This window comes from Suricata suricatta, chromosome 2, assembly GCF_006229205.1.
Source record: "Suricata suricatta isolate VVHF042 chromosome 2, meerkat_22Aug2017_6uvM2_HiC, whole genome shotgun sequence".
NCBI classification, from domain to species: domain Eukaryota; kingdom Metazoa; phylum Chordata; class Mammalia; order Carnivora; family Herpestidae; genus Suricata; species Suricata suricatta.
The window spans coordinates 48,024,908-48,050,366 of NC_043701.1; the positions used below are offsets into that span (position 1 = coordinate 48,024,908).

Consider the following 25,459-nt stretch of genomic DNA (forward strand, 5'->3'; position numbering starts at 1 on the left):
GGCTCCAGCCACCCCGGGCGTCCCGGCAGGGGGCAGCGCCCCCGCGTGCCCGCTGCTCCTGGCCGACAAGAGCCCGCCGGGCCTGAAAGGCAAGGAGCCCGTGGTGTACCCCTGGATGAAGAAGATCCATGTCAGCGCCGGTATGTGGCGCCGCTGGGGAGGCGCTGGAGGGTGGGCTGGGGCCGGTTCGGGGGTCGGGGTGAGGGTCAGGAGGAGAGGCCTAGGGGAAGGGGGCCTCTGGAGGGGAACCCCCATCTGGCCCAAGCTACAGTGGGATGTGGGTGTGTGCGCGCCAGCCAGCCGCCTGATCCTAACGTGAGAACCCTTTTGTACCCGGGGTCCCTTTATCGAGAGATTTACGAGACGCCAAACTGTTAGGGCAGTAATTATAGCCCCCATAAATTTAATTGCCCTGGCAGAGGCTTCAGGCCATGTGTCTTTGAAGCTTTTCTTCAGCCCCAATGCCCAGCACCATTCTTTATGGCTCTCGGGTGTTTCCCGTTGTCAATAGCCTGTGAAACATTTTCTTTGCCGTTTTATGTATCTTGCGTGAACTTGGTGTCAGGTTATTATATAATGATGATGTCCAATTGCTCTTCCCCACCCCACCTTCTCTCTCTCCTCCTCCTTTCCCTTTCCTCCACTCCCTCCTCCTTGGCATTCTCCTTCGGGGTTATGGGCTTTCAGTCAACCCCAGTTATAACGGAGGGGAGCCCAAGCGCTCTCGAACCGCATACACCCGACAGCAGGTCTTGGAGCTGGAGAAGGAGTTCCACTTTAACCGCTACCTGACCCGGCGGCGCCGCATCGAGATCGCCCACACGCTCTGCTTGTCCGAGCGCCAGGTCAAGATCTGGTTTCAGAACCGGAGGATGAAGTGGAAGAAAGATCACAAATTGCCCAACACTAAGATGCGATCCTCCAACTCGGCCTCGGCCTCAGCAGGCCCGCCAGGGAAAGCACAAACTCAGAGCCCGCACCTGCATCCCCACCCCCACCAGGGTGCCTCAACACCCATTCCCTCCTCCATATAATCTTCAGAGATCTAGATCAGTTTCATTCCCCCCACCTGTTTTTCTCCTCTCTTCTGCCTGGTTCCCCATGCTCCTACCTGTCTGGACTATGACAGACCCCCAAACAAAACCCAACTTGGTAAAAATGATAATAAAAAAGAAGACATTATCCCAAAAATGGGTGTGGGTTGGTTGCCACCCAAGGGCAGACAATAGCCAGGGTGCTGGCTGGCCTGAATAAGGCTGCCAGGTTTGGGTACCTGAGGAGGACCACTTGGCAACTGATACTTTTGAGATGGCTAAAGTCAGCTGGACAGCCCCTGCCTACTGGGGACAGAGACATGTATGTTTGTTGGAAGCAGAAGAAAACAGACCCTTTCCCCACCTTCCCTAGCTCCCCCTTCTACATTAAGGCAGCTCCTACAAGCTTGTATTGAACTGAACAAATGAGTAGACATTGTGGACCTCACAAGATTATTTAATTCTCAGAATGTATAGACCTTGATGGTAGATGTGACACATGTTAGTTTCCTTTCCTTGCATTTATTTAAAATATTGTTGTAGAGATGTTGTTGTCTTACTGTGAGGCACAATCTCGGGGGAGAGGGGAGTGCGTTTTACCCATGTGCAACTGTACAAATTGTGGTGTGGCTATACAAAAAGCCATGTGCTAAGAATAAACTGTTTTAAAAACCATTAAAGTTCTAAGACACATTTGTGTGTTTCCTACTTTTAATTAAAAAAGAAACAGTTCTTTGGATTGAGATGTTTGACCTTGTGTGTAAAAATCTTGTAGATGGTTCAAGTTATGTTCACTTGGATTCTGACTGCTCGCATAATTTGTGTGAGTGTATTCAACTTGAGCTGAACTCTTGTCAAGTTTGACCCACTGTGGGAAAAGTTCCAAGGAGCAGGAAGGCTCTTGAGCTCTGAGAGGGCTCCTCTTCTTCCCAAACTTGGCCAGGCTTTCAGGCTTCAAGTCTCTGTGAGGCATAGAAACGTGTCCTTCCCTGCAATGAAAGGTGAAACCACGCAGTGCTTCGGGCCCAGGAGTTTCTGCAGCTGTTCTACAGGCTGAACTCTGAGCACACTTGGAAAGAAGTGGTCCCATTGGTATTTATTGCACCTTCACACTTAATCTGCCTGTTTCCCTGGAGATAAAAAAGATAGTTTGTGCAAAGAGTTGAGATTGCTTTTTTGTTTCTTGGCTGTCTTTAAACTTGTCTTCACTATAGCTTCGGGGGTTTTGTCTTTCTCTCTTTCTTTACCTCTTTCTTTCTGAAGCGAGAGCTTTCAAAATAAACTGAATTTTCCTAATAAACCCTCCAAAGTTTCGTCTGAAGAAAGAAAAAGCAGAATGCCACCCTCAAAATATACCCCAATTAAGGGAGACCTGGGAGTATTCAGTGCTGGAAGAAAGCTCAACTCTGAGCTAGGGTCACTTTTCTGAAATGCTCCTGGATTTTTCTGCCCAACCTAAAAGATCTAGATCCAGAGGCTGAAAATCAAAACCCAGGTCTCAGTCTGTATCACCCTAGTATGTATTTACTGATTTATAAATCAGTAAAGAAGATTTAGATGGGGTTGTCACTGAAGGAGTATTCTGCACCAAGATGCAAAACACGAACACACGCCAGCCCTAGAATATAACTGTCAGCTGGCCTTAAATGAGTGCAGCGTTAGGTTCATGTTATAATTTTAGCAGAGATGGGAGGGGGCGCTCACCTACCTTTGGAATATCAGAGGAATTTGAAGCACATTTCCCCCCCCCCCCGTCAATGGCAACCTCTTAGCCAGCGGGCAGTGCTGTTCCTCCTCTTGCCGCTGCTGCCTTGTGATACAGGCAAGGGGGGGGGGTTAGTTCTCTACCTGTGAACAAACTATATCTGAGAGGAGAGTGCAATGGACAGGGGTCTCTGACGGGCCTTCCCGTCTCCCCAAGAAAATTCAGGAGCAAACAAATACATGCCTTCCCAAGTCGGGCCAAACCTGGCATAATGTGCATTTCATACGGTGTGAACGGGTGCCAGGGATTTCTGGAGACACTGCAACTGCTGCTGAAACTTATTAACCCTCCTCTACTACACGCACTTGTAAAACGAAATTAAATCACGCTGAAAATAGCAATTTTCCCAGGAATCATTAATCACCTCATACAATAAATACTTCTTTGTAATTCAACAGCAATTCTGAAAGGCATTCTCTGGGAAAAGTCTGTGGAGAAGCGAGGGATCTTCTTGCAAATAATATGGTCTCGGGCAAAGATGCAGCATCTTGGCTGTCTGCTCAAAAAATGCCTAGACTCTTGGTGGAAACTGAGTGTCGAGCTGCAAAACCTCAAATGGCAGATTATCATCATTTAAGGTAATTTCTTGTTTCTTCTTTGTAGGGAAGGAGGGGTATAGAGGCATTCATTCCAGCTCGTCCTGGAGGCAGTTGTGTGGAGATAAAGGGGCTAACTTTCTTTCACTTACTCTTATAGTCTATCCAGGAAAGCGAGAGAAAGGATGGGCGGATGATTTTTCTAATATACCAGGACAAAATGGCATTTTTGTCTAAGCTGTCTTAATTATTAAGGTATTGGTAAATGTTACAAAGCCAGAATGATCCAAAATGACCCAAAGGATTGTGTCATTTCTTTAGTGTTTTTCCAGTTTTAGATTTGGTCTTTAAGGGAGCTTGTTATAACAGCTCGGAAAAATCCCACTTTGTGCTTTAAAATCAGGCATTGTCTTCCCTTTGCTAGGGCAACCATAAGAGTTCACCCAGAGGACAAATTTTCTATCTCATTAATTGTTTTTTTTTTTTAAGCGAACCCTAGTGGCCCCTCAAACCCTTGACCTTTAAAGACAGTATTTTGTGTAAGCTCTATAATTCTCCTACCAAAATGACCCTTACACATGCTCTCTTCTTCTTTTTCTCTTTCTCCCTCCTTCCCTCTAACACACACTCTTTTGCTTTAGTCACAGAGCCAAGCTGTGCATGACTCTGGAGATAAAACTTTTGTCAACATCTGAAATCAACCTAAATCGGATAGGAGACACTTTAATGGTCACAGTTTGAATTAAGTACTTAACACTCTCCCCCCTGAAGAAAAATGGCACTTTGCAGGCTCTCTTTCCTAGTTTTGCTGAAATCTACGATATACCCGGTGTTTTATTACAGCGGGAATTCAACTGTGACAGGCATAGTAGAGTACTTAATACCCAGGATGGGGCTCATGGGAAGATTACCTAGATATATGGGGAGTGGGCCCTCTGCACAGAATCTCTGACTTTATACCTAGCTATTCGAGGGTGCCCACATCCTTCCCCCAACCTCCCCACCTCTCAGCTTCCTCCAGGAGGGGGGTTATCCCCACCTCTACCCTGTCCCCTTGCCCTTCTAAGCTTCCAAATGGGCTGCTCTTCGCACCACTGCCTTCCTTCCAGCAACTGCAACATAGAAGCGGATCAAGGATTCTTTAGAATGAAAGGGGGGAAAGATCCCAAAGAAGCAGTGAGCAAACAGAAGGGCGGGGGCTTCCCGTCTGAATGGGTGGGTTCCATGCAGGGAGTAGGCTCTTCTTTGCACTGCCTTGGTCTCTATCCCTAGGCTACCACAGTCCTGTGTTGAAGAATATACGCTCACCCTTCCCAAGAGTGTTCCTGTTGACCCTCTTCTATGTTATACACCCGGGCCCAAGAAGAACTCTGCTTCCTCTCTCAAAGGCTAAGGGCTAGGAAAAATAGGAGGAGGAAAGGATGTGCGTTCTCACTGTTGAAATCAGGGAGGTTGCTGGGGCTGTTTGAAACGTAGTCTGAAACTTCTCTCTTGGAATTCTGGCATCACTTCTTCCCAAAGCCCCACATCCATGGAGTAACTCCCACCACCCCCTGAGGCCAGCTCCCCTCTCTCTGGGCTTGATTTCTGGGGCTAAAAGAGATCCTTGTTTGAAAGAGATGGAGGTGGCGATTTTGGTTGAGTCTTCTCAGTTTACCTACTGAAGAGGAAACTAAGGCAGCAGAGTGTTCCCTCACCCCATGTTCATGTTAATGAATGTACCGGTTGAATAGAGCCTCTGGTCTCACCTTGGAGAGGGGTAAGTGCACTGGCATCTTTCCTCTGGGGAAGCCCCTTCTGCCTGGGGTGGACCTGCGTCTGGGCTTACACTTGACGAGGATGGCCACAGGTGTGCTGCTGTGGCCAGGGAAGTAGGGTGGGTTCTTGCCTGAAGCGCCATCAAAGCGGTCCCAGGAGATTCACCTGGGCACTGACACAGGTGGGCTGACCTCTGGGCCCAGGAGGGGACAGATGCCAGGGTGCCTGGGAGAGCGGTGGGCACCCCACTGTCCACAATGCTTATAGTTCCAGAATGACTAATTCTATGCAGGCCCTGGAACTGAGCGAGGAGCAAGGAGCGTTCTGGAGGCCTGGGAACTAAAAAAGCCAAACAAGGACCTTCGTCGCAGCAGATAAAGGTGTAGCGCCAGTTCGAGGGAGATATTGAAATTGTAATCTTTTGAGGTCACGTGACTCATTAAATAATTAATGCAGATCGTCAGGAATGGATCGGAGTCGTCAGGGCCGCGCTAGGAATGAATCTCTCAGAATTGAGACCCCAACTTCCTATTTGATTTTTAAAAACACACACCCTCAGATTTATCTCCAAAGGCTTTTAACTCCTTCAGGAGGTTTGGAGAGAGCCTTTCGGCGGGGAGGACCAGAACTGGCGGGCCCACGGCTGGGTTTGGGGGCTTTTTCTTCAGGGTTTCTGCAAGTCCGGGGAGGGCGCCGCGTCCGGGCAAACGTGAGTTTGGGCTGGGTTTTCTGCGGTCACATCCCGGCTTTAGTGATGAAGTGGGACGGATGCGCAGACAGTTGATAATGTTCTGATTCACACTGGGGAAGGCTTCAGAGATACCACAGGACCGGCGCGCGGCTTTGTTCAATTTTCCCGGTGTTCATAAATCACCCGCGCCGGGCGAGCGAGGGAGCAAGCGAGCGCCAAAAACGCCGCCGAGAGGCCGCGGTGGCGGCCATTGCAGAGGGAGAGACCTGGGCAACCTCTTTGTGACTCATTAGTCTGAACGATTTATGGGGAACAGCAGCCATGAATATTTGACTTGGGGATAAGGAAATAGCAACAACAATAATAACCATAATAATTACAATACTCCTAAGCGTCGTTGGTGGGGAGAGGTGTCGGATGGTGGCATAGCTGTTCTTTCTGGGGGGCAGTTGAGTGGCATTGTGCAGGGTAGCTAAGCCCCACCATGCTCAGGGTCACTCCAGGAGCCCCAAGGCCGGAGGCACTCCTTGTGGGGATCCCGAGGGCGAATCTGAAGAAGGGAAAGGGGCCCATCGTGGATTCTGAGTCCCAAGGGCCTGATGGAGGGTGACGGCTGCAGGTCGAGATGGTGGAACAGGGCAACCAGTTGCTGGTTTTTGGACATTTGTTCAGTGTGCTAGGGGACCCTGAAGCCTGAGGGTCAGGGGGCTCATTAGCTATTTGGTAGCTGCTCTGGCTATCAGCAGGATTGCAGGGACTGGCAACAGGCATCCAGGGCTGGCTGGGGGCAGGCTGGCGTGTGGGGAGGCTACCGGGCCTGGGTGAAGGGGTAGTTGGGAAGAGGTTTGTGGAAGCAACTGGCCCATCAGAGTCCTAGACAGTGGTGAACCTCTCCTAGCCAGGGTTCGGCATTGGGGATGATTCTTTCCCAACTTCCCCAGCGTCTTCTCTCCATCTCCGGAAAGTTGGCTGACCAATTTGCTAGTTAGAGAGCAAGAGAGGGTTGCAGCTATCTTGAGAGACAAGTTGGTGGCAGAATTAGGGCATCGGTTGACTTGGCACTGCTGTGCAACGCCAGGCTGGTTAGGACCCCCAGGTCGGTATTGCCAGCTGTCTGCATCCTTCCTAGTTTTCCCCTCTTACGAACCAGCCATAGTTGGCCTGCTGTCAGGGACTGGGCGCTGCGGTAGTCCCGCCAGCCCACTGGACCAGAGAAGTGAGGCACCCAGGGCTTGAATGAACCAGAAGACAAAACCTCTCAAGACTGCCCCCCAGCCCAAACATTGAGCCGGGGTCTAATTTCGCGCCAAACAGAAATGAACACTATTAGTGAGGTTTCAAGAGAGTCTGTGATTGAATGCTCCCAGACAGGGCTTCCCTTTGTTAGCGAAAGAAAATAAAGCGTGCATTCACATTCCCCAAGTTGAGGTGCGTGAGGAGCTCTTGGAGCAGAGCTGGCACCCACGGCAAAGCTGCTTCCACCTTCCCATCTTCCTCCTTCTGCCCATTTCCTTCTCCTTACCCCCTTCCCCCATCCCAGCGCCCGCAAAAAGAAAGAGGAGAATGTGGGTGCGGAGATGGAGTATGTATTTATTTTACAAAAATAAATCATCATCTGCAGGCCATTCTTAGACTGGACCCTTTCGAGCAACGAGTGCGCCTCATGGACGAGTGCCCTGGCGACTCCTCCGTGTCCGCGTCACCCCGGGGGCCACCCTGGCGCCCGTGCAAGGCCGCATTTCCAACTCCGGTTCTCCAACTCCCTTCCTTCGCAGCCACCGTTTACCCTCTGCTGTTTATTTGTCCGCAGAGCGCCAGGACACCGGAAAAGGCGATTCCCGGAGTGCCCGCAGTTGGAGACAATCACTGGTTCAGTCTTAAACATCTTTCGAGGTAAGCGCTGCGCCAACCCTCCGCGCCCCCGGCTTTGCCCGGGCCTTTGCTAGGAGTTCATTCGTCCAAGGCAGCTGCGGCCCTTTGAGAGAGGTTCTGGTCAATATTTAACCTCAGAGACGTTTTGGAGCCGGGTTCTCTTCAGCTGCACGCCCGAGGAATGCGGGGTTTCAGGCAGACAAAGAGTCTGCCCCGGAAAAACGGCCGGCGCTGTGCAGGAGGGGCGGTGGCAGAGGCCAGAGAAGTGCGTGCGGGGGCGGCCGGGGGTGTCAGAGGAGCGTGTTTGTTGCTTCTGCGAGCTCCGAACAAACCGCCACCCGGAGCAGCAGGGCGCGAGCAAGCAGACGCGTGCGGCGGCCGCCGCGTGGGCCGCCCTCCCTGTCGACTGTTCGCTGCGCCCGCGGAGCCTGTGAGTTCGGGAATGGTCGTCAGTCCCAGATCTGCGTCGAGGAAACTTGTCTCGCCGCCTCGCGGTTTCTCCTGTCCTTTGGCCCTTTCCTCGGCACGAGGGAAGCAGCTGCCTTTCGAAGGTGTAGACCGTCGCCGGCAGCGGGTGTCCTCGGTTCCTTTAGGCGGGCGGAACTGCTCTTCTTCCTACGGGAAAAGCACGCGTTTTCCAGGTCTCTGCGTTTTCTTTTCCTCCTGGAAACAAGGGAACACTCTTTAAAATTCTTTCCAAGTTCTGGCTTAATTTGTTCTCTTAGTTTGGGATGCAGGGAGGTAATTACTGTGGTTTATTACCTTGTAAAAGATCCATAAATTTCGTGCCTGTTTGGGGGAGGGGCTGTTGGGAGAGCTTTCAGAAGCTTTGGTAGGAAGGAATGGATTCGCTTTGTTCTTTCAGGCGTTATTTATTTTAAGAAGTTTTCTGAGTTTTTGTTTTCTATGCCGTGGGCCTCAGTCTTCCCTAAAAGCTGCTCCCCAAATAGATACCATGTTGTTAATTAATTGCAACATGCTATTCAGTGATACTGTAAGGCTGATACATTCTGGATACAATTATTATCTTATCAGATACAACGTAAACAGGAGATTGGTAAGCCTGGGTTACTTTCTCAGCTACTGTAGGTCTATGTATATCAAGTATAGGTTGAGTATTTTAGGAATTTGCAGCTGACTGTGTACATATGATTTGAATCTCTGCACACAACAGAATCATTGCATGTGTACATAGTCGCAGGAGTTTGAGACCATGTGTATTTAAAATGATATACACATCTATATGTGTCCAAAGAGCTTGGAACCCATTTGTACTGCAGTTGCACCTACAGGAAATATCTCATGTTAAATAATGATCTATAATCTACACACACACACACACACACACACACACACACACACACACACACACACAAATGGACTAAGGGGTGCCTTACCAGACACTAAGAAAAACCACTAGAGCTAACTAAAGGGAGAAAAATGTTAAGTGTATTTTTGACAGAGAAATCAGATTGCAGTGTTTGGATACAGATATATCTAATCTGCCAACAGCCTTGCAAATATTGACTAAAGCCCTGTATCCTTGCTTACCTGCTCCTTCCAAGACAACTTTTGGCTCTGGTGAAATGGACCTGGAGTGTATGTCCCCAGCCCTGGCCAGGTTGGGGGCTGGAGTGGAAGGGGACTGGCAGCTAGATTTCCCCAGCTGGGCCTTGGTACTTGAGTATTTCTATTCTTGTTCTCTGGAAATGAACTTTAAAAGGTCCATAGCCTTGTTCAACGAGAGTGGGTTTCAGAGTGGTGAGGCAGGACTCTCAGCTGCTGGCTCCCTGGTGGCCTGCCCAGACCAAGGTCTCTCTTAAGGAAGCCATTTTCACCTCAAAAATTAAATTTCTTTTGATGTCCTCAGATTTCTTCCTTCACATCCTATCCAATCACCCCATCCCAACCCAAGTCCTTAATGTTAATTGTTAAACAGCAGTTGGAGCATTAACTGGGCTGTTAATAGCAGCAGTGGAGGCTCCTGGCTAGAGCCGAGATGCCGCTGGGCCTTCCTGGCGTTAAGGCATTTCTCTGAAGCAGTACCAAATACTTTTCCCATTGATTTATGACCTAAGAGTTACAGTTTGCTCCAGACTGTTCTGAGAGTTCTGAGGGGGGGCCCCTTCTCGTCTTTGAGTTGAAGTCTCTGCAGAAATTTTGGTCGGGGAGATGGGAGTTTGCCAGCAATTTGGCAATACTTCCAGGTCCTTTCTAGGCTATCTGGAGAGCTACCTGTGAAATATTTGGCATGGGCAGGGTGGGGGGGTACTGTATAAGGGGAGCAGAGGACATTGTGTTAGTTGTGTGAGTCCTTGGGGGACTGGAAAGTGCCTTTTGGGAAACTAGCCTTTGGTCCTACCCTCCGTACCCCATACCTGAGAGAAGTAGGTTTTCACTTTGGGTTCTCACTTTCCAGCTTGTGGCTTAGGTCAAAGTTGGGTCAGTTCACAGAGAGGTTCTCTCTCAGCTCTACCACAGACAGAACTTTGTTGGAATACTGCCACCAGCGCAGGCCAGGACTCACTTCTAAAGGATTAGGTCTCCTCCTCTTTTATTGCCCTTCTGATTTGGACACCCCCATGACCAGGCCCCCTTACTGAGGGCCTTACATTCTCACTAGGCCCCTGCAGGGCAGGAGAGGAGGGGGAGGAATCCTGCAGCTGCTATATAAGTGAGTCCTCACACTTAGAGAGGCCTAGCCAACTGAAGATCCACTCTAAAGAAAGAAAAGAATAAGGCACCAGGAGCCCACCAATTCAGGAACTAAAAAGTTCAGAAACTAAGACCTGAAAAGAGAAACTTTTAAGGCAGCTCCTGAGACGGTGAAGTGTTAAAATCAGTGGACAGTGTCACCAAGCAGAAGTCAGGAGTAGAAGCGAGGGGGTGGGGGGAAGTTGGTTCCACTGGGTTCCTCCGGAGTAGAGTTGGTCCAGTTCATTTTCTGCTGGTGGACAGACTTGTCTTAGGGGAGGGTGGACAGACCCATCTGCAAAGAGGGTCCCAGGTTATCTTGTAGATTAATTCAAGGGATGTCAGCAATGGTTGATTGTATATATAGTTTTCCTCTTAGCAAGTCAATTAGATCATTTCCCCCTTACATTTTCCATTGTTAGAAGCCTATAATTCCACATATCACTCAGCTGAGCACTGAGGAAGTGCGTAAGTGTAGGTTTAGCCAGAGCACTGAGTCCCTCTAGATTTTGTAAAACCCTGACCCACCACTCTAGAGACAAGCACCTCTTCCCTAGAGGGCTCCCATTGAACCAAATCATCTGTACTTGGAGGAGGTACCTTTTGTCAGGTAATTTGGGGCCTTTTGGGTTTCTCCAGTGATGTGGTATATGGAGTGGGTGGTAGCAAACTCCATACAATGGCAGGCCAAAAGGGAGTCCACTGACTAAGCCAGTCATCACTGGGTTTCCTTCTGGAAACAGGGCCTGGGCTTTGCCTTTTGATGTACTGGCTAGCAGGCCAGAGGACACTGGAGGGCTTCAGCTTGTCTGTATGTGGATGACGGTACTGAAAGTTGCATGGCCTCTAAGAATGGGGACAGCACTGGTGTTCCCTTCTGTTTGGATCATTTGTAAGGAAATATAAGTGGAGATAAGTGGCCTAGTGTGGCACATGTTTGGGGGGGAGGGAGGCCCCCAGCGTCCTACTGCCCTAGATGAAACTCTTCCCCACTGCTGGGCAAGGTTCCCCACTTCCCCTCCCCCAAAGCTGAATGTTCTGCTTGGAAACCTAGTCCCTTCAGTGATTTCCTATTTCAAATAAAAGGATTTAAGTTGACGTATGACCACGTGAGCACATAATACGGCGCATTATTGTGGCATTTGGAGCGGAGACCCGGGCGGGCTTCGCCTGTGATTACGTTTTCTAGATTCTCTACAGAGCGAGAGCTTTCCTCCCCCACCCCCACGCACCCACCTCCTCCTTCTCCTTCCCCTTCTCCGGAGAGCGCTCTCCTAGCGGGTTGCAGTTTTCAGTGCTCATGGAGCGGTTCTGGGCGAGCTAGCCGATGGGACTCGAGGCTACACCAGGAGGATGGAATTTATTTTAAGGTATTTCCGCTGATTGTTCATATCTAGAGTGAGTTACGGCTGTGAGAGACAAAGGTCAGGCGAGGAGACCCTGGTTCAGGGACAGGACCCTCAGCCCCTCTCTTCCTTTGTTTCTCTCGCAGAACCGAAACCATCTGAAAGATTTCCAGTAGCACCTCAGACTGAGTTTAATTCTCTGGAAAGTGTAGGAGGGTGTAAAGCAAAGGGCACTTGGGGGCTGCGTGGTGAGCCCGGTGGCCTCCAGCGCTCTGGCGGCTTTGTCCACTGCAGCCGGGCTGGAGTCCCAGGAGCTGAGCCGCGGCAAGAGGGAGGGTCCCGATGCGCCGGCTCAGGCCGAGGTGACCCAAGAGGCGATGGCCAGGCGGCCTGGAGGGGGTGGGGGCTGGGTGGATGGGAAGGGGAATCTCTCCCGGGTTGGCGGCGTTTGCGGGCGGCCAGGGTTGAAGAGGTAGGGCTGACCTAGGCAGCCAGCGCAGCTGGGAGAGGGAAATCAATGAGTGTGCAGACACGCTGCCATTTTATTGATGATGCTTCAGGCCACTTTGTTCAGTGCTGGTTTGGTTCTAGGACATGCTCTCCCATATGCACGGACGGAAGGTGCCAGACCCTCCGGAGGACAGAGGACGCGCCATTGTTTCCCCAGTACTCTAGCTACCCGGGTAGGGGGGAAGAAAGACAGTTCAGATCTAGGAGAGGCTTAGGGTAGGGGTAAGTGTGCCCGACCCCCACAAGCTCTGTTAGTCTAAATTTCAGGAGCCAGAACTGAGTTTGGGCTTCATAATGTGCATGGCCTGGATGTCCCATTGTAATGCACCCAGCCGGCTTGCAGTTTTTCTTAAGACTCTGGTTCTGGTTCAAACCAGGGTTCTGGTGCGCCCTGGGCTAGCGAGAATTCCAGAGACAGAGTCCGCAGGAAGCAGAGGCAGACATTTCTCCGGCTTCAGACCCCAGAACCCGTGCTGTAGCCAGGATAGAAGCAGATGAGAGATAAACCATGCTTGCAAATTACTGGGAAAGCCTGTGCTAATTGCACTTTGGGGTCCCAGCACTCCTGGGGAAGGATGAAAACTCCCTGTAAAGGTGAGTGAAGGAAACTTCACTTTTCTCTGCTCTTGGAGCTCTTGGAGTGGAGGAAAGGGGTGTCTACAAGAAATCGGGAATCAGATTTTCCTCGTGACTTAAAAAAAAATCTTATTTCTTTCTGTACTTGAAAAAAAGTCAAATCAGACTTCCCCTACTTGAGTGGAATTTACATCCCCAGAAGGGAAAGGCTGCTTGTACCCTCCCCCGCTGCCGTCCTCAGCGTTAACCGTGTTTAACCGAGGCGGTTCCAAGTGCTCTAAAACACCCCTTGGAAATAAAATGTAAGCTTTAATTGCTGTTCAATTACTTGTCAGCATTTCATATGATTTATGACCCAGTTCTGGCGCATTTTTGACCCAGTTAAAGATTCATAAATAATATAGTTTCACTAGAAAGAATGAGAGAGGGAATAGAGGTTTGTTAAAGGCATCTTTTTATTGTCACTTCAGTGCCAGCAAGCGGAATAAATATATAGGGGTGGACTCTTAGACTGGTTCTGTGTAGAAGTGTGCACGGTGAAAAGAAACCAGCAGTCCAGTTTCTAGACGACCAGTTGGTTTTTCCTTCATGCAAGGAGCTAAAGCTATGCCATAATAGCTAAACTATAGCTATAAAAACGAGGCTAGTCCCCTTTTACCCACAAAATGCCAGCCTCACGCTCACAGGCAAGTGTATTTCCTGGTCAGCTTTCCTCCCCATTCCAGATTTCAATGCCTCTTGTTGCCTCACCTTCCTCCCTGGCTGCACAGACAGCCTTGCAGCGACCCCAGGCCCTCCCGGACCTGTTCTCAAGGAGGCCTCTGCAAAGGGTAGAGAAGCACAAGCGCACCTTTGCTATTTCAGATATTTTTCTAGTGCTAGGAAAATGTTTTCTTCTAGTCCCCATGGGCAAGACATAAGGGAGCACAGGGACTGAGGAGGGGGAGTTGGGGGGAGCCAAGGGGTCCTCTCCGCACAGAAAGCCTCAGTGGTTTTGGCAGAGTAGGGCGAATGGCTGCCGGATTTGCCTAGTAAAGGCACTGCAGCAGCAGCCTTGGGCAATTTCTGGCAGCGGAAACTGGCAGGCGGAATTTTTCTCTTAAAAAACAATAACACAACCTTCAGCAATCATAAATTATTACCTTTAATCACATCGCCTGCCTCGCTCTAACAGCCAGTCCTGTGGATTTCAGCGGAGAGGCCCAAACCCAGAGGTCTGCATGCCCAGGCGTCAGACCCTAGTCTTGAGGTCAGAGCCTGGTTTGTGCCCGCTGCAGCCAGCTGCCCAGAAGTCATCTAGTCTGGGACCATCCAGCAGAGACCCTGTCCCAAGCTTCCGCCCCAGCTCTCCCTCCGCTCCCATGGCTCTTCAGGTCCAGTCCCAGCATTTTGCCTGGCACAGTCCTGGCGCTAGTGAAAAGGTACGCACCCCAGATGCCCCAGCCCTCACCTCGGTGCCCTGGGCCCTCTTTGCCCAGGCAGTCCCCTCCCCTGGCAGGTTCTCACGGAAAGCTGGCCTTCCCTGCAGCTGGCTTAGCTGAGAAGGCGGTGAGAGTCGTGTCAGCAGTTTGGAGGAGAAAGTGCGGGTTGATTATTGACCCACGCCTTCTTTCTTCAAATGCCACATCGGACCGACCGGCTGGTTTGAAGAGAAAATGCAGCCGAGGGGATTTTTGCAGCGGCTCTCACCTCCTACGCTGCCCGGCTCCCCCTTTTAAGTTGCGCTGCTGCAATATGCCATAAGGAGCAAGTGTTTGCTGTTTTGTGCTCTGTTTACAGCTTTGGGGCTCTGAGTCATAAATCTTGCCCAGCCATAAATGACAAAAACCATTGGTATGCATGAGGCCACCCTGGCCAGGAGTGCTTTTTGATTTCTCCCTTTTCCCTTGGCTTTGTTTTTGCTTTAAGGTGACACTTTGGCTCCCTGACAGTTTAAACATACTACTTATATTTTTAACACCTTCCTTTGAGAAGGACTGGCCGTTGACACCTTGGAATTGCACAAAAGCTCCATTTCTCTTTTTGCCACACACATACCCTTGCAGAGTTCGCTGGAGAGTTGAGGGAGGCATTAGAAGGAAGAAAGACCATCCTCCTTAAAGTTGTGGCAATATTGCGGGGCACATCTGGGCCTTTCCTCTGCTCAGCGTCCCTGCATGCCACTAATTAGAGGAGAAAACATTATAGATATGGTTTGTGTTGGGGTCAGAGTTTTATCTGTCTTTCCCTGGAAGTGAGCTGCCCATCTGTACTATGAAGTAGGGACAGAAAAGCTGGAGACCCGGGTTTCTAGGCATTCTAGGGTGTACCTGACCCCAGCGCATCCCATTTCACTGCCTGGACTTGTGTGCCTTTCCCCCAGGTCACTTACTTCTTGGATGCCAGGATTTTAAGGGTTTCTGCCTAAAAATATAATGCAAGACAGCCTAGTTGGCCCTTGAAGAAGTCTCTTGAAAAAGGAGGCCCTATTCCTGCTCCCCAAGGATTGGCTTTGAGGTTCTCAGGTTGGAGATGGCTGATCTGGTAAAGTGCTCAACGTCTGGGGAAACTCTCCTTATGGTTTTCTTTCCCCTTGCACCCCAACTGGAAGTGTTAAGGGCAGAGGGTTACGTGGTTTCTCAAATGGATACCCAAGAAATAGAGCCCGGCAAGAGAGCCCCTTTGTGAGAGCCGTTTGTCCTCATTAGCATAATTTTCCTGGACTTTAGTGACGCCTAGAAGCAAGGAAAGGGAGGGCGTTGGGGGTTGGGGGGAGACTGCCCTCCTCCCGCCGCCTCGGAGCTCCCCCTCTCGCTCCTGTCCCTCCCCTCGCCTCAACCCCATCCCCCACGCCGCCCCGCGCTTCCCCAGCCGCCTCGGCCTCCCCCCCCCCCCCCCCCCCCCCCCCCCCCCCCCCCCCCCCCCCCCCCCCCCCCCCCCCCCCCCCCGGCCAGACGCTGCTCCGCGTGTAATATTCATAAGAAACATACCCAAGTCGGTGCCACTAGCCCAGGCAGAGCCCTGCGCCGCGCTAGCGCTTATCTCCGGGCCTCGGCTGCTGCCCTCGGGAAGGGCAGGGGGCGGGGGTGTGGGGGAGGGGTGGGTGGGTGGGGTGGGTGGGAGGGGGGGTCCAAGCCGCCCCAGTCCGCCTTGGGCGAGCCGTGCCGGAGCAGCGAGGCGGCCACGCTCTGCGCCGCGGCGTCCGGGCCTCGGGGTCTCCCTCCCGCCAGCCGTCTCGGCTGATGCTGAGGGTCGGTGCCCATCCCGCGCCTGGGGGACCCGGCCGGGCCGCTAAGCTGGGCCGGGGGCCGGAGCCCGAGCCGGAGCCCGAGCCTGCGCTTGCCGCGCTCATCAGAAGTTAAGGTAAGCAGGGCCACAACCGGCCGCTCTCCGCGCTGAATGGCGGAGTTTACGTCTTGGTGATTTATGGCTGCAGACTTAAATCTCGGTTCAAGAAGAGTTCACAAGCCGGAGCTTCCTTCCCGGCGGTGACTGATACCCTTACACTTCGAGTTCAGGCCGCTTTCCCATCCCCGCCCCCACCTCTTCCCTCTCCCCTAGCCCAGCCCCAACTTTTCTAGGTTGGGGAGGGAGGGGTGGGCAAGAGGACGCGGGGTCTCTCACCCGATATTCCCGCTTAAACTCGGGGTGAGGGCAGGCTGAGAAGGGGCGGGAGTGGAAAGAGGGAACGGTGTCTGAAGGAAGGAGGTTGAATTTGGGCAGATCTTCCAAAAAGACAATAGGGCTTGCTTTCTGCACTCAATTTAGCCTCCTCAACTCTCTTTCAGTTCTTGCACCTGGGGGTTATTGTCCAGAAACAAATCTTTTAGGAGGACTTCCCAACCGCCCCTCACCCCCCGTCCCAGCCCTTGCTTGAGGGGGTGCAAAACAAGTTTCCTGACTGGCAGATCTCTAACTTCTTTACTAGATTGCAAACTTTGGGGGCTGGGGTGGGGTGGGAGGGGAGAATTGTATGAGTCCCAAGGTGGTTGTCTGCTGACCTCAAACAATAGGAAGGACTCTGGTGGGATCTCCAAGGTGAATTCATATTTTTAGTTTATGGGGGTGGTTGTGTGCTCTTTGGTTTTTAATGGTATTTTTGTTATTTATAAGACAATGCACAACTTGATGAAAAGACTTAGTAAAAGCAGCAGGCCAATGCAGCTTGTGATAATGGATTAGAAAGTCACTTGAAATGTTGCACGTTCAAAATCACCTTTATTTTGTTTTATCTAATATCTTGCTGTTCAGGTGTCTGGAGTAATTTTCTTAACCTGACATTTTATTTTACACAAGCATGGTATCTTAAAAATTTATAATGGCAGACATTAACATTGCCAAATGTAATAGGAACTATTTTCCGTGAAAGAACAGGAGACTGAGACATTCAGTTGCTATTTAGTTTTAAAATTATTTTATCCTTTTTAAAATTTTTGATCACAGTATCTGTAGCTTGCTATCTGTTTTCAAAAGAGAAGCAATACTCCAGCTCTTAGGATTATGCACTAACTTCGGTTAAGGGAAGCTGTAATTTTTAATTGAGGTTCTGGAAAATTAATTCTGCTGGTCTTCCGTATGTTGGTCAGATTGTTGGTTTGATAATGAAATCCAAAGGAACCCATTATTAAAAACAAAATTATAGGCATCTGCTGGTGGACGTTTTTTTCTAGTTAACAAAGTGTCCGCTATTCCTAGAGAACTTGAATGACTCCAGGACTCAAATATACATAGTTGGGGTATGAACTAAACCATTTTCTTCTTCAATTTATCATTGTATTTTTTCACTTAAATGGTCAAACTATCATTCTGAGTGTGAGTCTGTGTATGTGTGTGTGTGTATATATATACACACACACACATACACACACACACACACACACACACACACACACACAAACCCACATGGAACTTTTCTCAGCTGAGAACCAGAGATTGACCATGCAAAGGTTGAAAACAAAAATAAAACAGATTTCACTTCTGCAAACTGCTTTCTCAGTAATTTTTTAAAAAAGGGTTGAGAAGGCTTTCAATTGCTTTTAAGATTCCAGGGTTGACCTTTACTTGGTGTTTCTAAAGCAGGTAAATAGGCCAAGTAACAAACACCCACAACAAGAGCACACAAAGACCAGGGAACTCTGGCAGGGTTTTATGGCTTGTGCTTCCATCCCTCGTCCGGAGCCAAATGACCCCCATACATCAAATTACATAGCAGTTTCTAAGACAGAACCTATTATCGTTAAGTTGGAGGGAGAGTTCAAGCCGTGGTCATGGAGATGAACGCTGGTTTTTCAGGTTCCTGGTGGGTTGTTTTTTTTCTCTAATCCATCATGTTTTAACAGGTAGAATTTGATAGTTATCCTGAATAACAGCACCTCAGAAAGTCCAAGGCAGGAGCGTCTGGGGACCTTCTGTAACAGGGGAGAAGAGGTGGGAGTGGTTTGCTGGGTCAAGCCTGAGAAATAGGGAGAAGAAAGGAGTAAAGAACTGTCCAGGATTTGAGTTTGACTCGCTGGAGCAAGTGTTGTTGTTGGTCCTTTCCCACGCAGGATGTTCCATCCAAAGTTTTTTCTCTCCCCTTCTTGGCCACAAGGGGCTCATTTGGAGGAGGTAGGTCATATCCCCTGCCCAAGGGTAGATTAACTGCCCAACAAGCTCAGCTTCTGAAATCCAGTGGGGTAGTAGGGCAATTGCCTGAAAATTTTTTTCTGCATACCTCTCTTGGGTGCTGAAAGATCCAAAAAGGGGGTCCATGGGAAGCGGCCCCGCATCAGGGCTCTTTTGTCAATATCAGTCCTAAAGCGAGGATTGGAGAACAAATTGGCAACCTAAGCTCCCCTTTGCCTCCTTGACCCTTCCCCAGGATCCTGAGAGGGAGGGAGTCGCGCGGCACGCTGGACGAGGCCAAAGAGCAGAAATGAAGGGACACCCCGGGTTTCTTCTTCCCTGGAAAAGAAGGATCTCAGCCCTGTTCCTTTCTAGCCCATCCATCTTTCTTCTTTAGGACTCCAGCTCTGGAGACCCGGCTTCCAGCCCTCGCTCACTCTCCTCCTCTCTCCCCGGAAAACCCCCTAACTCCAGACGCAAGTTAAGCAAATATTTGTAGCTGCCAGTAAATTCCAGCGGCTTTTTATAGCGCGGCTCTCTGCGCCCGGGGCCAAGTCGTGCTGCTAAATATTGCTGACCACTTTTTCTTTTATGGCTTTCATGTCACTTAGCTATTGAGAGTAAGATGGATTTGCGCGGAGCCCTCACCGCGCTGCGATTCTCGCCCCCCAGGTCTGCGCGGGGCGGCTATTGGCGGCGAAGTATCACGTGACCGCGGGGGCGTGCCAATGTGCGCCCTCAAGGGTGTCAAGCCCCTGTCAGAGTGTGCGATCAAGATTGTGAAGCAACGCGATGCAAAAAGCGACCTACTACGACAGCTCGGCGATCTACGGTGGCTACCCCTACCAGGCAGCCAACGGGTTCGCTTATAATGCCAGTCAGCAGCCGTATCCGGCGTCCGCGGCACTGGGCACTGATGGCGAGTACCACCGACCTGCCTGTTCACTCCAGTCGCCTGCCAGCGCCGGGGGCCACCCGAAGGCGCACGAGCTGAGCGAGGCGTGTCTGCGCACCCTGAATGGCCCTCCCAGCCAACCTGGCCTGGGCGAGCCACCCCTGGCCCCACCGCCACCCCAGGCCGCGCCCCCTGCTCCACAGCAGCCTCAACCCCCGCCACAGCCCCCAGCGCCCGCTCCTGCCGCCCCCCCGCCCCCCTCTTCAGTCTCCCCACCTCAGAATGCCAGCAGCAACCCCACCCCCGCCAGTGCAGCCAAGAGCCCCCTACTCAACTCCCCCACCGTGGCCAAACAAATCTTCCCCTGGATGAAAGAATCTCGGCAAAACACAAAGCAGAAAACCAGCGGCTCCAGTTCAGGTAAAGCCATACCTTCCAGAGGAGGGGTTGTCTGGCCTGGCTCCTGGCCCCCTAAGCTACCTCCAGACAGCCAGCACAGTCTGGGAGCGCTGGGAACATTTTCAAGAACTAAGAGCTCCTCTTCCTCCAACTAGGGGAGTGGCAGGATTCTGTGTCCAGGAAAACCCCAGAAAGAGACCTGATGGGAGCCTCTTTTCTCCAAGAGCAAGTAGGGCCTAGTGAGTTTGGAACCCCTCCTTGCTCCACTCTTGGAGTTAGGACCTGTGGGCATAAGAAACCTGAGCTCCAGTCTCTCCTTTTAGCACAACTCCTTCTTTCTAGTGGAACAGTGACATCCACCCCGCACTGAAATGTGGCAGAATAAAAGCAGGCCTAGTCACCATCCAAGTCATAATCAAGGCTTTGCCTATAAACAGGGCCTATTTTTAATTTTTGCTCCAGTAGATGGAGTGACTGCCTTACCTCTGAGAAGGCCCTACTCAGATTTAGTACAATGATGGCAGCCAGGGATCTCCTGGGGGAGGGGATTTGGGTTTGTCATGTTAATAGGAACCATATGGGCATCCGGGAACTAGACTGGAGGACAGGACCTGGGTCTTAGGCTTCCCAGCATCTTGGTTACCTTTCCCCCTGTCTTCTCCAGTTGCCAGTACTCTGCTCCCAGATTGAGCCTCTGGGACCCTGCAGAACCAAGGTGGGGGTAGGGGCGAAGAGGAGGATAGGAGGGTACAAGATTAGTGGATTAAACTGGGGAAGCTGCTCGATAGCATGAAGAACCCTAATTAATAGGCCCCAGCCAGAAATTGGTACCTTCAATGTGATCTCTTCCTTTGGGCACAGAAGGCCTTCCAGACTCGGGCTTCCACTCCACCTATGTTCACTGGGTAGACCAAATATGGGGCCAGTTGAGGCAACTGTCCAATCCTTCCATCAGACAGTGAAAGAGAGAAAGGTTTATTGAGTGTATATTAGGTGCCCCACATTCCACTTACTGTGCAGGGGATGAAGATGGGAGACCTGCCCACAGGGAGCTTGTAGTCTGAGAGCGCTGAATCACTATGTGACTCAAAGTGAATACTTCCAGGAAGGAGATTCAGATCAGGAAGGCAAACTGGGGGTTCTGCTTTCTTACCTCCTCCTCTTAGGGAAGCCTGTGATTTGCAACTTGACTGAATGAGGGGCTAGCTATGAGGTTGCTGGCACTATTTCCCCTCCAGGACAGAGGACAGCACCTAGTTCCTCCTCCCCCTTTCTGGGCCCTGACAGAGGGATCTTGGGCCCTGGAGCAAGGAGGGGCCTGGCGGGTTCAGGGGCTAGGCGGGGCTTTGGGCAGCCCCTGACACCACTCTTCCTCTCTCCTCTGTCCTCGCAGGGGAGAGCTGCGCTGGCGACAAGAGTCCGCCTGGGCAGGCGTCGTCCAAACGGGCGCGCACCGCCTACACTAGTGCGCAGCTGGTGGAGCTGGAGAAGGAATTCCACTTCAACCGCTACCTTTGCCGGCCACGCCGGGTGGAGATGGCCAACCTGCTGAACCTCACAGAGCGCCAGATCAAGATCTGGTTCCAGAATCGCCGCATGAAGTACAAGAAGGATCAGAAGGGCAAGGGCATGCTGACGTCATCAGGGGGCCAGTCCCCAAGTCGCAGCCCCGTGCCCCCCAGCGCGGGCGGCTATCTGAACTCTATGCATTCGCTGGTCAACAGCGTACCATACGAGCCCCAGTCGCCCCCACCTTTCTCCAAGCCTCCCCAGGGTGCCTATGGGCTGCCCCCCGCCTCCTACCCCGCACCCCTGCCAAGCTGCGCGCCCCCGCCGCCCCCACAGAAGCGCTACACCCCGGCGGGGGCAGGGGGCACACCCGACTATGACCCTCACGCGCATGGCCTGCAGGGCAATGGCAGCTATGGGACCCCACACTTACAGGGAAGCCCCGTCTTCGTGGGGGGCAGCTATGTGGAGCCCATGAGCAACTCTGGGCCTGCCCTCTTTGGCCTAACTCACCTCCCCCACGCCGCCCCGGCAGCCATGGACTATGGGGGTGCTGGGCCGCTGGGCAGCGGCCACCATCACGGGCCCGGGCCAGGGGAGCCGCACCCCACCTACACGGACCTTACCGCCCACCATCCTTCTCAGGGAAGAATTCAGGAAGCCCCCAAGCTCACCCACCTGTGATGGTGGGCTCGGGGCTGCGCGCCAGGAGAGTCCCCCCGCCCCCAACGGTCGTTGTCGTTTCCCTGTTTTGTCTTGTTTTAAGATTCTTCCTGTACTCTCTTTTCTGTTCTCCGCCCCCTCTATCTTCCCCTCCCCCTCGTTTTGTTTTCTTTGGTAACGCGTTTTTATAGTTTATGTGACGTAGCAATCTTGGTTGCTGGAATGGCTGTCAGTATCAGTAGCGATGTTTATCTCCTCCTATCCTGCGCTCGGCCCGCTGGCCCTGCACCCTTTACTTTCTCTACTCTTTGATCCGAAACAGGGTATATGAACAAATTTTCTAGCCGAGTTCTTCAATGTGAATTTGTTCGTACATTATGGCTCCCGAGGGGAAGCAATTACTTTTTTTTTTTAATTTTTAGATTTTTTTTTTTAAAAATTGCACTTCTTGTAAAGAGCGAGAAAAAAATCAAAGGCGCTTTGAAACAGGGGCTCCCTGTGCAAGGATGACTAAGTGTACGTCTTTCCGTGTGTGTATGCTGGTGAACAGTCAGATTTATTTATATTTTTTTTGCAAGCATTGAATAATCTAAGTTTTAAATATTATTTATCCCCATCCGTTCGTATTTATATTAAAGAAATTCTGTACCCTGATTGTTCAGAAGGTTTCTTGGGCCTTTTGTTCAATAGTGTATTGGCGTACATAGAAAAAAATTTTTATTTGAAAGGGAAATAGAATTCCTTTATAAAAACGGTAATGATGCAATAATACCAGAGAGGATCCAGCTTTTGAAAAACAGTGATTTAGGTTTGTAACATCCGGCGAAACTGAAAACAAAACAAAAACACGAATCTGTAAACGTGAAAAAAAAAAAGCTAGATTGTTTAGAGAGTTCTACATTCCTTGCTGCTCACATTCTGAGAAACTAAACAAAAATAAATAAATAAAGTTTTTATTCTGAATAATTTCCGTGTTCAGAAGGGGTTCTTTGGCCGAAGATGGGGGTCTGCGTGGAATTCAGGCAGAGGTGAAGTGGCCGAGCAGGCCGCCGCGAGCGCTCCAGCTCCGGAGTGGGGCCTGGCCAGGCGGCAGGCCTGCGAGCACAGCGAATTCTCGGGAAGGCTGCTGGAGCTCCCGGAGGCGGGCGGCTCTGGAACCGGCCGAGCGCCAGCCCGCCGGGCAGCCGGCTTGCCAGCTGCCACGGAGGGGCAGGCCGCGGGCGCAGACGCCGCGTGAGTGCTGAGTGCGGGAGGAACAAAAGGCCGCCGGCCCGCAGCGCGGCGGGGACCCGCAGGTGCCCGAGAAGCCCGGCCGGGGAGTGAGGCAGGGACGGCTTCTCCAAGATCTTCCTCCAGGTCAAACCGGACCAGTCAGTGCCTCAACGCTGGGAATCACCAGCCGCGCGGAGCATTTACTGGACCAACCAGCCTCTCTGTGGATGCTTTTCGGCCTTTTATCTCTCACTAGGAGGAAAGACTCACTCCTAAAATCGCTATGGGGAGCTAGGATGCTCGAACCAGACAGAGCCTCACCCAGGTCTCCAGCCAAAGAAAAGAAAGGCTGAATTCCCAGGAGCCTTCCCGAGACCTTCCCTGGACTGTTGGAGTCCCAGCTTTGACTTCATCCTGGAATTTAGGATTTGGCATTCTCTGGATTTATTTCCTCTCCTACATCCCTCTTGGCTCTCCTTTTATGGCCTCTGGGGGAGGAGGAGAGAAAAAGGAGATTGGTATCTTTCTAATAAAAATGCATTTTTATAAGTATTTCTTTCATTTGATGCTACAGGAGCTAAACATTACATTTCTTCTCCTGGATTTAAGATAGGACTACCTACTGACTGGCTGGCAGAGGCAAAAGCAGGCACAGGAAAGGGAAATCTTTTTATCTCCAGATTAAAGAATGGGTTGGAGAAGGAACCAAATTCAGAAAGTGCAAGCCTCAGAACTGTATCCCCATCAACATCCCCTTTCTAAATTGGAAGTGAGGAACCACCTGCGTCTGGGGATCAGAAGCATCTGATGTGAGAAATAAATCCTCCTTCTCCCCGGATTGTGTCTTTCAGAGACGGAGGTGAAAAATGTCGCCATTTTGTTTGCAATCCAAAATATCCATCATCATGGCCTCTATCTTTCCCCTGAGAAGCTCCCTCAGCTGATCTTTAGAAACAGGCACTGGAGCCATTTTTGGGTATCTCCTGGGTCCGCAGGAGCTGCTTTTAGGGAACCTTCTCACATTTTAAGAAAAAGAAAAAGGCTCTGAAGGTATAAAGCCAGGTAGCTCTGGGTGTTTCTCTTACAGCCAGAGATGCATCTCCCATATCTGTTCATGGGCTCCCAATATACATTTTTCCCCCTTTTAGAGTTTGGGTTACAGAAGGAGTAGGTTTGCTCCCCACCCCACCCCGACATCCCTGCCGAAAAATGGCGCACCTCAGAAATGCAGAGTCTGGAAACCCAGTCTTTGTGAAGACTGGATCGTCTTCTCTTCTAGTTGTTCAGATCTGAACTGAGCAGGCTAAACAACACAGAAGTCTTCTTATGAGTAATAATTTTAGAGAAGTGTATAAAATTACCTGGTAAAATAAGGAACATGGGAGAAAGAGAGAGAGAGAGAGAGAGAGAGAGAGAGAGAGAGAGAGAGAGAGAGAGAAAGCCAGGGAGTGCTATCCATTCAGAGAGGGAAATCTTTCAGGGATACCACTATTTGAACCCGTTTCTAAAATCTGCTATTTAGCTGAGAGGCAACTGGTTTGGAGGCATCCTTCTTCCCTCAGGACACCGATTATTAAATGAAATTCCAATAGGATGTCCCATACCTTGGCAGTCAAAACATTCATTTTGGGTTTCAGAGAAAAAAATATTCATCTCACCTCTAGCTTCCAAGATATTAAAAATAAGTCCTTATTAAAATATTCCTGAGTTAAAGCAATAGATTTGCAGAATATTTCAGTGTCGAATAGTCAAAGAAAAGGGTTTGCTTCCAGATGGTGTTTGAATTGAGGCCGCTGAGGCGAGCAGAAAGCTCTCACCCACGCAGCCCCTGACAAAGCTTCTGCGATATGGGGGCAGCGGCGCGCTCTCTCCATAGCTCCCCCTCCTTTTAACCCCTCAATATTATTTCTGGTAAAAGCAAAAGCCACTATCCCAGAATCTGCAAAGCACCCTTCCTAAAAGCAGCCTTATAACTCTCTCTGCTGCCAGAAAGCTCTATTTTAAAAGACTAGTTTTCCTTGTTTACTTGCGTTTCCTGCTCTCCTCTTTGCTCGGCCACATTTGATCTTGGAAAGAGCTCGAAGCTGAAATGTGTTCTTAAGGGCCAGAAGCTGTCAAGGCTTTTGGTGAGCAAGATTGATCACGCCCAGACTTCCTTCAGAGCTTTGTTTGGAATAAAAGCAAGAAAACTGAAAAACCTCACATTTTCCAAAATAGCATCTCTATCTGTAAGGCAATGCTGTGGGCCAGTCAGTGACGGAAGCCACTTTATATGTAATTTCTAACCCAAGCTCCCTTTGATGCCGGCCTTAGAGATGGAGTCCTAGCCTTGTGCTGTGGTCGGCCTTTCTTGTTTTCTACGTAGATTTTTCTCCCCCACCAACCTCTCTCTTCCTGGTCATCAGAATGATTTATT

The 25,459-nt window shown here is 50.7% G+C and overlaps 2 protein-coding genes and 2 long non-coding RNA genes across 5 annotated transcripts; 2 read left to right on the plus strand and 2 right to left on the minus strand.

The window, feature by feature from the left end:
• Nucleotides 1-4: 4 nt before the first annotated feature.
• Nucleotides 5-1,115, plus strand: HOXA4 (homeobox A4; the record flags this gene model as incomplete). Its single annotated transcript, XM_029918496.1, has 2 exons — nt 5-140; nt 688-1,115. Coding segments are annotated over 2 exons (483 nt in total), but the record flags the coding sequence as incomplete, so codon positions are not given.
• Nucleotides 1,116-7,354: 6,239 nt separating this feature from the next.
• Nucleotides 7,355-9,450, minus strand: LOC115280821. Its single transcript, XR_003903948.1, has 2 exons — nt 9,208-9,450; nt 7,355-8,319 (listed from the first exon to the last, which is right to left on the minus strand). It is a non-coding gene; the product is annotated as an uncharacterized LOC115280821 (long non-coding RNA).
• HOXA3 (homeobox A3) lies at nt 8,217-22,797 on the plus strand. Of its 2 annotated transcripts, none has more exons than XM_029925924.1 (3): nt 8,217-8,297; nt 19,038-19,680; nt 21,053-22,797. In XM_029925924.1, the coding sequence occupies exons 2-3, from the start codon at nt 19,158-19,160 to the stop codon at nt 21,850-21,852; spliced, it is 1,323 nt and encodes a 440-aa protein (XP_029781784.1). In that variant the 5' UTR covers nt 8,217-8,297; nt 19,038-19,157; the 3' UTR covers nt 21,853-22,797. The 2 variants fall into 2 exon arrangements, with proteins under 2 accessions (XP_029781784.1, XP_029781794.1); XM_029925934.1 differs by lacking the exon at nt 8,217-8,297 and adding an exon at nt 16,043-16,124.
• LOC115280818 lies at nt 17,893-21,937 on the minus strand. The gene is made up of 5 exons (XR_003903947.1): nt 21,847-21,937; nt 20,491-20,560; nt 20,303-20,361; nt 18,475-18,554; nt 17,893-18,213 (listed from the first exon to the last, which is right to left on the minus strand). It is a non-coding gene; the product is annotated as an uncharacterized LOC115280818 (long non-coding RNA).
• Nucleotides 22,798-25,459: the final 2,662 nt, after the last annotated feature.